Source organism: Nannobrachium achirus (assembly GCF_963921795.1).
Source record: "Nannobrachium achirus genome assembly, chromosome: 3".
NCBI lineage: Eukaryota > Metazoa > Chordata > Actinopteri > Myctophiformes > Myctophidae > Nannobrachium > Nannobrachium achirus.
Window position 1 is genome coordinate 50,511,968 of NC_137812.1, and position 11,178 is coordinate 50,523,145.

Here is an 11,178-nt window from a genome sequence, read left to right on the forward strand (position 1 = left end):
CCCCTAGCAATATGGACATACATTGATAAATTACATTGAATTACCATATACTTAAAAACAAGATAGACAGACAGGCAGGCAGAGGAGAAAGTAAGAGAGAGTGTGAGTGTGAGTGTGTGTGTGTGTGTGTGTGTGTGTGTGTGTGTGTGTGTGTGTGTGTGTGTGTGTGTGTGTGTGTGTGTGTGTGTGTGTGTGTGTGTGAGAGAGAGAGAGAGAGGGAGGACGAGAGAGAGAACGAGAGTGAGAATAAGCACAGTATACAAACACACTTCAGGGACTTGGGCTTATTTAGCCATAGCCTGGCAGGGTCAGTCACACTAGTGAAAATGCCTGAAGCAAAATCCAAAGCAATAGGGGTGGGGGGTCTATGCCAACCTAAGCAAAAATAAAAAAAGAATTCTCCCCCGATTTCATGCACCAGTTAGACATGTCCCACACGTTCCTGAAATCTCTACAGCCTACAGGCAACGGGGCTTTCCTTCAGAGACATTTAAAGGGAGATCTTTTAATTCTCTCGCAATGTAATTTCCATCTGTAAAAAAAAAAAAAAGAAGGAAATTTTAATTTTATTTTGGGGGGTGGGGGGGGTTAATGTGAGACGGAGCCTTGACAATAAATCACACCCCTGTTTAGAGCGGGCTGTCTGGCACGAATGGCCGACTTCAGCTCCCCAGTACCACAGACCTACCCCTCCTCTCTCTCCCTCCTCTCATGCTCTCCATCCCTCATGCCTGTTAAAGGCCTGTCCTGTAGGGCCTGGATGCACTTGTGTGGTACAACAACACAGAAACCGCCCAAAGCTCTTAGCAGCTAGTTCCCCCTTCACTTCCTCCCTCCCTCCGTCTCCACTGTACTACCACCACCAGCTCTCTCTCTCTCTCTCTCGCTCCCTCATCTCGCTTTCTTTGCTCTCACAGCTCCGTCTTTCCCAGCTGCACCGGGGCGAGCTGTTCCTTATGAACTGCTGCCAGCTGAAAGCCTGCTACTCCTGTGAGATTGCTATTACTCAGTGCGAGAGGGGCTTGGCGTAGCCAAAGGGCTGCTCTCCGAGCTGTAGATCTCCATGTTGTGACTTGTCAACACGGGGGGAAAATCGTTACCATGGCCGAGGCACTTCCATTCCACGCAGAGAGGGGCGAGACGAAGAGAAGGGGAGAAAACGAGAGAAAGAAAGGCAGGCCGACAACTAGAGAGAGGGATTTGATTGAGAGCAGACAGATGGGTATTGTAATGGACTCTAGAGGCATCCAGGTCTGTGAACATCCAATACAAAAACGCCGTTGGAGCCTGCTTTGCGGGGCTTTACGAGTGGATACTGGGCTTGAACTCAATATATGTTGTCATTATGGAAATGTATACATATTTTTAAATGTTATTAATATTGAATTAAAAGGCAGTTAATCACACAAAGGTTGTGTTTGAATGTAAAATAAACAGCTGGTTTTACTTTGGGATTCTTCAAATGTAGATTGTTCACAAACAAGACATTGTCAAAAGTAATGTGACATTCATTGAAATGTATAAATGCAACTGTAGTTGTAATTCTGCTTCAGTAGAAAAGGTTGACTACTGCATTTACCTAAAGTAAATTCCTGAAAACAATAGGATTAGCTCAAAGTAATGTGAACCTTTGGAGAAAGACTAAAGATGTGATCAAACTGCCACCTCAGCAACCTCACAGCATGGAAGTTCACTAGACTTCTTGGTACACCTAAATTACCATTTGCCACGAACATTGCCAGACAACTATTTTACTTGTCTAGTCAACGCACAAACATGAAAAAGAAATAAGGTACTGCCTTTCTGTTTCATTATGTATCTTTGCTTTTACCCGTCTGGCTCACACAACAGCAACAAAGGCACCTCTTCTGTCAAATTAGGCATGAAAACGTTAATAACGGTGTTATCAATAGGGCCTACTTAAAGCTACAGTGAGTACACATATTACATTTAGCAAATGAAAACCTAAAACTATGTAATGCTACAGGATCATAACATTAACTTGTTATTAACAGTTGTTCTTAAGTAATAACAGCTGTTATAAACACCAAAACACTGGCTAAATGCATGAAACGTCCAAGCAGAAACGCAGTGCAAAGCCCTTTAGTTTATAATACTAGCCCTTACCCGTTCAAAGATAAGAGCTCCAAAATGATGTGCAGTGTGTGGATTATGGGATGTGCACTGTGCACACAGTATATGAGGGATGGAAAGTAACTTTAACTGGTGCTTGCATGCTAATATGTAGGAGCATCAATGTAAGAAATACCCGTTCCATTTAACGGCTACAGAGACACTGTGTACCGATCTGCATGATTTTGGACAACATCTGTAACAGGGCCAGAACCACCCCCCCCCCGCGCGCCCGCCCGCCCGCCTGCACACACACACACTCCCCCCCCCCCCCCGTGTGTGTGTGTGTGTGTGTGTGTGGGTTTGTGTGTGATTGTGCATGGCCTGAACAGCGCCCCTCCCTTAACATGTGTGGTCACAAAAGGTACTGTAGGCTAAATAGATATAGATACACCATAAAAATGCAATTATACAGCATACAATTTGTGAAAGTGACAAACGGGCTTCACAGTTATGTCAGGTGTGTTCATATGCTGATGGTGATGCGATTTCAGATCAATTGCTCCAGCCACTGAGGAGAAACGCGGTTTCAGACAGACACTCAGACAGACAGACAGACATTCGGAAAATTATATGTTAGATGGGTGATAATGTAAACACAACAATGACTTAAAAGTTACTTGTGCACACACACATGCACGCACCCACGCACGCGTCACTTCTGGAACTCAAGAATAGCCAATTTATTACAACTCAACATAGAAAGAATATTGTTAGGATGAGAGCTCTACTAATTCAAGTCAGTCCATGTTAACTGATCGACATCTTTCTGCATCTGAAGTTGAGTTTTGGACTCGGAGCCTGCTGACATGCTAACAGCGACCCGATCACCATCCCACCTGTTTGACTAAACAACCACGGTAACATTCCGGCACGGGTATTGATCCAAAGCCCCTCAGGACCTGGCTAGGTCTCTGAAACAAGTCCTATTAAAATAAGAACTTACCCGGCCAACTTCTTTCATTTACATCAGCCTCTGTTCTTCCAATTACTATCCATTCAGTCCCCCGTCAAGCCCCATGTATAGACTGGCCGAGTCCAGCTTTGGCCGCTAAGTGTGAACACTCATTGAATACAGGTTTCTCTGCTTTCTGCATCGGCCTATGCTTAGAACAAGGCATCCACCACCTTTCTCCTGCCCCTTAATTCATTTCTGAGTAAAAGCTTGTGTATCATTATTCGCTTGAGCAACGTTCGGGCCGACACCACAAGAGCACCCAACCCCCCCCCCCCCCCCTCACCATCAGCTTAATGTGTGTGTGTGTGTGTGGGGGGGGGGGGCAGAATGGCAGTTGTGGGATAGAGGGGTGAGTGGGTGGGTTTCTTGGCAGAAATACCCCACAAATGTGATGCCAAGAACGAAATGGAAACCTCCCCTCATTTTCCTTTCCCCTTAATCCAATGTTTTCAAGCCCCAGTCCCGCCAAGGTCATTATAATCATAGCAAGTGGAAGGGAGCCAGTGACCCGCCATTACAGTAAGGTAGAGAGAACCACACAGACACAGCCAGCTCCGTTTGGCTGGCGAGAGGAGAGCACCATTCTGTACAGAAAGGGCTCACAATCCCTCCATTTCAAATGCAGATAACTGATGGAGGAAGGAGAGAGCGAGAGAGAGAAAGGGAGGGAGGGAAGTGCTGGACAAGCCCCCGCCCCACTCACACTTCAGGTTCTGCCCTTTCTGATACGGCCTGGCTCTCTGGCTGTATTTTTAGCATACTCATATTCACATTGAGATCCAGAGGGCGAGTGATGACGGTGAGTTAGGAAATGTTCGGCTCGATTATGACACTGACATGCCTTTGATCTAATGACCTCTGGTCCAAGCAAAACAGCCAGTGAAGATTTACACCACCAAGCATTTAGTGATGTTTTGAAATACATAGTGTGTGTGTATTTCATATATAAATATATATATATATATATATATATATATATATATATATATATATATATACACACACACACACACACACACACACACACACACACACACACACACACAGTATATATTACACACATACAAGTGTGTATTTATTTATGCAGGCCTATTATATACATACAAACAAAGGCCTATGAGAGAGATTCCACTTTATTTCATTTCACCATACACCTTGTACTAATTCTAAATGTGTAATCCAATGTTACAGTCCTGTACCCAAACGTCCTGTACTGCAACTGTACCTGCCAAATCAAGAGACTGTGTGTGGTTCTTGTGGAATTATTCATTCATCTGCTGCAGAAATACAATAAATAACATGTTATTTAACTATGCCCAACTATTAAGAGCAAGCAATAAGCCAGGGCAGAATTACACAAACACCACACCAAGGTCATAAAGAATGGCAGTTTTCATTGTGGCGCCAAAGGTCATGTTTGCTTGTCAGAAGTGAGAGCACCATACTGTACTGTGACCTCCATAGCCAGCTTGTGTACCCACACACACACACACACACACACACACACACACACACACACACACACACACATATACACGTACTGTGTCCACACTCATGTGCGTGCACTTCACGCACACCAACAGGCCTACACACACACTCGCTTATGTGTAGTCTCTCCCACCGAGCTACAGTATGCCACAGACACATTGCCTGGGAAAGCATGCACAGTGCACAAACACACACATCAGACAACACAGGTCCCATATATCTGGGTCTGTGCTGAGATTAAGCACCTCTACTGTTAAAGGCAGTGTATTAGCTTGCCCTTTTCCACCGCAGATGAAGAGATTTGAAGCTCAATATTGTGCCGGTTGGGCTGGCATGCCACCAAGGTGTTGTTGGCTGCATAATGAAAACAAACACACTGACAGTGAGTGGCGTAGTGAGGTGACACTTCCATTCCGGAGTGGGAGGATCCAAAACACAGAGCAAAAAGGTTCTGACAAATCCATTCTCCTCTGCAGGAGCTGTGACACTTGGCTGATTGAATGGGGAAGTAGCCTACGAGTTTTGAAAGAGGGGAAACATAATTCACACAAACCTATGAAGTGATAGAATACTGTTACCCAACTGAGGGATCATCATAGTGTAGGAATTAGTTACCGATATATCGGCCACCGATATGACCTTTTTGGCATATCGGTATGCACCGATATGCAACCATATGCAGTATGCACCGATATGCGACCGATATGACCGATATAACCGATATGCGACCGATATGACCGATATAACCGATATGCGACCGATATAACCGATTTTTAGGGGCTAGTGAAAGTTACAAGTATGGTTTGTGCGATGTGAAATGTGATAATCACAGTAATCCTTAATCATATTCCAACACATTCAAGGGCTTTAGGAGAGAAATGAGACTCTAGTCCAGTTAGAGCACAGCAGATTGGAGGTCTGTGGCTCTTTAATAAAGACTAAAAGGCCTGTTTTATATATATGTATATATCGGTATCGGTGATGGCTCCCCTCTCTAGAATCGGTATCGTATCGGATCACAAAAAAGTCTATCGGTCGGTCACTAGTAGGAATATTACAAATGAATGTGTGACCATTTCTTTCTCTTCCAGGGAAGCAGCATTAAAGAGTAGCTCAGTATGGTTGAATTAGTTTGGTGGGTGAGTTCTTCACTGTGTGAGTGTGTGTATACTGTTTTATTTTACAGTATGCTATTCATCACATCATAAGGATGTCTTAGCCCAGTGTTTCTCAAACATTAATATTTCAAGGTCTCCCCATAACTCTGACAGTGTACAAGGAACCAAATGAACACAATATGGTTAATTTGGTTCCATTTGTACACTGTCAGAGTTATAGTTTTGTATGGGTCAATTTACTCTGTGGGTACCCCCCTATGAGAACCCACAGAGTCCCTGGAATCCACTTTGAGAACCACTGTCTTAGCCTATAACCTAATACTAACATGGTTGAGGGTTACGGTACGTACATCAACCATCAACTCTTACTATAAACATACAGAAGTTTCCAAATAATAAAACAACTTGCTTAACTGTGTTGCTATGTAACCAAGGGAAGCTCATGAAAGCCCGCCCTGTGTTATGCATGCAAACAAAACCTCCCAACATTTCATAATGCATTAAAATATTGCATCTTTTTGTTATTCAATGACAGGCGCAAGGGAAACACTTTCAACAAATGGGATCCCCAAATGGAGCATGAATATTTCGATGTCTGTGTTTTAAGTGTGTGTGCCGAATATGTATGTGTCACAGTGTGTAGAGTTTGTGTCATATTAGTGTGTGTGGAATATTAGCGTGTGGTGGAACCAACCTCTCAAGCTCCACGACCTTGCTCTTATTGTAGTCCAAGCAAGTGTGTAACACACTCCATCAGTAGCATATGAGTGAGGGCTCACTGTCTAAATATCACACACACTCTCACACTCCTTTCTCTCTCTCTCTCTGTTCAGTCTCATACAGCCTCAACCTCCACTCCTCCGAACCATCCGCTGCAATTTCCCAAGTTCAACCTGAGGTCAAACACCTGAGCACTAGATCGGGGATGACGAAAAAGACACTATTTTCCATATAGGCTGCAGGAAGTACATTTGAGGATTAAGTTCTCTTCAAGTTTCGAGAATGTGGAATAGAAACAAAACATGACAAATCTAACAATACTGTGAGTATCCTGTTGCTATTCAAGCAATTCTGACAGTTGAATAAAAATAACAATTCCAGCAAACAGAATAAACAACCAAAAGTGAAAATGGCTTCAGATCATGGCTGACTGTGTTGAAGAGCTGACACTGTTTGACATTTAAAAGAAATTAAGATGATGGTGTCATGAACCAGAAGTACCAAGTCGTCATTGATTTAAGATGAACCACTCAATCATTAGTATAGTGACATTTGCATCCCAATATATGACTCATACCGGACCCGGTGCATTCTTGTAAACGGCTAAAACACAATGCACATAAAGAGCAAAAGTGTCTCTCACTCCACACACACACACACACACACACACACACACACACACACACACACACACACACACACACACACACACACACACACACACACACACACACACACACACACACACACACACACACACACACACACACACACACACACACAATTCCTTTAATTGCCCACATTGCCCACATCCACCTAAGCGATCCTCTAGCGGCAGCAGAGGGTCATTGCTGCTTTTCATCATTTTGGACTGATAAAAAGCACAACCCGAACATCCAAGCTACGCAGGGTCAAATACACACACACAAAAAAGTATTTAGACAATCCAACAAAAAAAAACACGCATGTTGTTTTAATAGGTGGTTGTGATCGGTCTTAAAAAATGAAATCAAAAGACGGAATAAATCACTGGCGCGTCTTCCTTTTTCTAAACCGCGTTATTGATCGTAGTCTGTCTGCAATGAATGGCTGCAAAGGGGAAGGAAAAAACCCTGAACTTCGGGTGACCGACCATGGCTTTGACACACAGCCTGCCCTGCATGCAGACACAGACAGACAGACAGACAGACAGACAGACAGACAGACAGACAACCCCGCTGAACTGGGAGGGGTGGAAGAAAAATACCTTTGCTTAAAAAATAAATACCCCCCCCCCCTCTCCCACACACACACGCACGCACAAAAAAAATACACTTTAAAAAGTCGACGGGCAAATTGAGCGCGACTGATTCAGCTCGCGATGTGATGTTAAGAAGTGCGAGCAAGAGAAAGTTAAAGAGGTTTTTATTTGTTCAAGTTCAAGAACGGCTCGCTATAAAGCTCCAGGAACCAGGAGAACCCCACGGGTTCTGCTGCCTAGTCTGATCCGACTGACCCTTCATTTTATTGCGGCCAGATCCTCAGATCCTCCCCTTTCTACCCCGAAAGCGACTATCTCCACCGACCGGGGGCACACTAAACCTAAAGCTACCGCTTTGGCCATTATTTTCTCTCGTCTCTCTCTCTCTCTCTTTCAGACACACACAAGCCGACACACAACCCACCACAACGCAACCCTTTAGGGAGAAACGAGGACCTTTATCGATTCTCCTCTTAATAAAGCCACGTACAGTGTGTGTTCAGCTATAGCTAACGTTAACGTTACCCATCCAGCCAACAACATGGCTGCCTCGCTCGGACCTACAAGAAGAAAAAAAAACTGAAATAACCTCCGCCGAGTCTTTGTCTCTTTCACCTCTTTAACCCTAAACTACTGCGGAGAGCCGCGAGGATAGAATAAACGCACACAAAAAAGAAAACACCCGCACAAAACACAACACTTACGTGAAGGCAGTCTCTTGGGTTGCTCCTGCTTCCTCCTTGGCATTTTCCCCCCTCCGTTTTTTAATCACATTCTCGTCCTTGTGTTTTTAGGGGTAAGAAGGAGAAGAAGCGAGAGGGCTTTCTCCCATTGAGACTGGTGGTGGTGGTGATGGTGGCAGACAGTCAGAGACACCTGGCTCTCTCTTTTCCCCTGTCCTCGGCGTGTTTCCAGTGTGTTGTCGGGGATCGGAGCGCACACAGACAGGCGGCGGACTGGAGGAGGTGCCGCTGTTGTTGTTGCCCAGTCTTGACTATGGCTGCTCTCCGGTGCAAGTGTGTCTCCGAGCCCCCTAACTAACACTAATGCAGGGATCAAAGGGCAGCAACAGCAGAGCAGCAGACGCGCGCACACGCGCGCGCCCGCGCACACACACTCCTGCCCTGCCTGCGCGCGCGGTAGTAACCGGATCGCTCGCCCGAATTCACGCTCGCCCCGAAAACTCGGGGAAACTCGCACGAATTCTTTTTCTTCTCGCCCAAAGCGTTGTTGGTCCCCTCGACCCAGAGGTGCGGTCCGGTCGCCCGCAAACCATAACTAATAATGTATTTCATAACGCGCGCGCGAGGCGAGCACAGCCACACACACACACACTGACACACACACACACACACACACACACACACACACACACACACACACTCCTGCGAGAGAGCAGAGAGCGGACAAGGTGCCCCCGAGCTTTCAGGGTGTAGGCTATTGCTGTAAAGCTGAATATTTTTAGAATACAAAAGGAAAGATTGTTTAATAAAAATAATAATGACAAAAGACGTAGATTATATGAACGTGATGTGGCAAAGTAAAAAAAAATCTATTAAACTGCGATGGAAATGTCATTTTCATAACGGCTTCTCATGCAAATAACAAAGATGGATGGTCATTTCAATTTGAAACATGCTGAAATAATGGAAGTTGTTGCATAATATGAATTTAGCATTCGTTTAGCATAAATACAATATTCACAATTCCCAAGTCATTTTAATGAATGAAAATAATTAGCCCCTAGATTGAATTATGGTCTTATTTAAATATTGATATCATGTAGCTATACTAGACATGTAACTAATTTAATAACTACTCAAGTTCAGACTTGTTGCTTTACTAGGACACAATTAATACTTTATTACTATAACACGGTGATCTATAGTAATTGAGGTCGGAATTACATTTACCTTGTGTTGCCCTGGATAATACAGGAGATAAATGTCTAAAATGTAAATGTAAATTCACAAGTTATTATGCTAATATACACTATAATGCATTCAGTTTCCAACAAGTTGCTACTAACAATTCATGATGAGCTAGAGTTCATTTACACTGGCAACATTAGCAGGAAAAAAGTTATTGGCCAAGTTCAGAGACTGCACCTTTTGTCCCTGGCTAATTTAATAACAAGAATTAGGCAACATTTAGAATTTTTACCTAGTTTCATTGGCATTGGGCGGCAGTGGCTCAGGGGTAGAGTGGCCGCTTGGCAACTGGAATGTTCCCAGTTTGATCCCGGGCTCCCCCAAAGTTAGTGCCGAAGTGTCCTTGAACAAAACCCTGAACCCCTAATTGCTCCCAATGAGCAGGTTGGTGCCTTACATGGTTTTCTCTGTCATCGGTGTATGAATGTGTGTGTGTGTGTGTGTGTGTGTGTGTGTGTGTGTGTGTGTGTGTGTGTGTGTGTGTGTGTGTGTGTGTGTGTGTGTGTGTGTGTGTGTGTGTGTGTGTGTGTGAATGGGTGAATGAAATGCACAATATTTGTAAAGCACCTTGGATAAAGGCGCCATATAAATGCACCATTTAGGCCTACCATTTTGCTATTGTAGCCTATAGCCTATATTAAACATTGGGGAAAGTATAGTTAGAGAAACTGTTTCAGCACTTTTAAAAGACTAAATGGTAAATGGTGCATTTATATAGCGCTTTTATCCAAGGCGCTTTACATAGATTGTGCATTACATTCACCCATTCACGCACACATTCATACACCGGTGGCAGAGGAAACCATGCAAGGCACCAACCTACTCACCGGGAGCAATTAGGGGTTCAGAGTCTTGCTCAAGGACTCTTCGACATTAACTCTCGACATTAAAGACTACACAGCAAAATAGTAAATCTAAGGGATGGACCCTTACTCTTCAAATGTAATGGTCCATTTGGTTACATTTGTACACTCTCTGAGTTAAATTAATACTCTTGCCAACTATGGGACCATGATGGAAACAAGTCCACAGGACTTTTTTGTGTTGTCCCTTTAGCCTAAATGTCTTACTGTACCACGTGCTGTCTACTATGTCTGACTAATAAAGTATTATTCAATGAATCGATCAATATACATCTAACCCTATAGTTATCCACTCATCAACACTGACAGACCACAAACTGGCCAGAGCTGTCGTCCACCTCCCCCTCTCTCAGCTGGGTGGAGGGGCTTTTTCACAGCACAGGCTGTCCCCCCCCCAACCCACAGCACGCACACACACACACACACACACACACACACACACACACACACACACACACACACACACACACACACACACACACACACACACACACACACACACACACACACACTGATACTGACACTGACACTGCTGTTGGACTCCTCCAAGCTGTGTTCTGTTGGCCTGCCGCATTCTTTCACACCTCAGCCGGTGTGAGGAGAGCTGTGTCTTCATCCCTCCATCCTGCCATCCCTTCATCCTGCCATCTCTCCCCGCCACCCACCCGCCCCAGCGCCAGGCGCAGGAGGCTCGTTACCGTGGCAATTAGTGAAAAAGCCCAAATTA

At 44.4% G+C, this 11,178-nt stretch overlaps 1 protein-coding gene across 1 annotated transcript in view; it reads right to left on the reverse strand.

The window, feature by feature from the left end:
* znf827 (zinc finger protein 827) overlaps positions 1 to 8,668 on the reverse strand; it is a 144,594-nt gene extending 135,926 nt beyond the window's left edge. Inside the window, exon 1 of the mRNA XM_080722261.1 lies at positions 8,362 to 8,668. Within this exon, the coding sequence (XP_080578387.1) occupies positions 8,362 to 8,404 (43 nt within the window). The 5' untranslated portion in view covers positions 8,405 to 8,668. The remainder of the gene's footprint in view (positions 1 to 8,361) is intronic.
* Between the last annotated feature and the right edge of the window lie 2,510 nt (positions 8,669 to 11,178).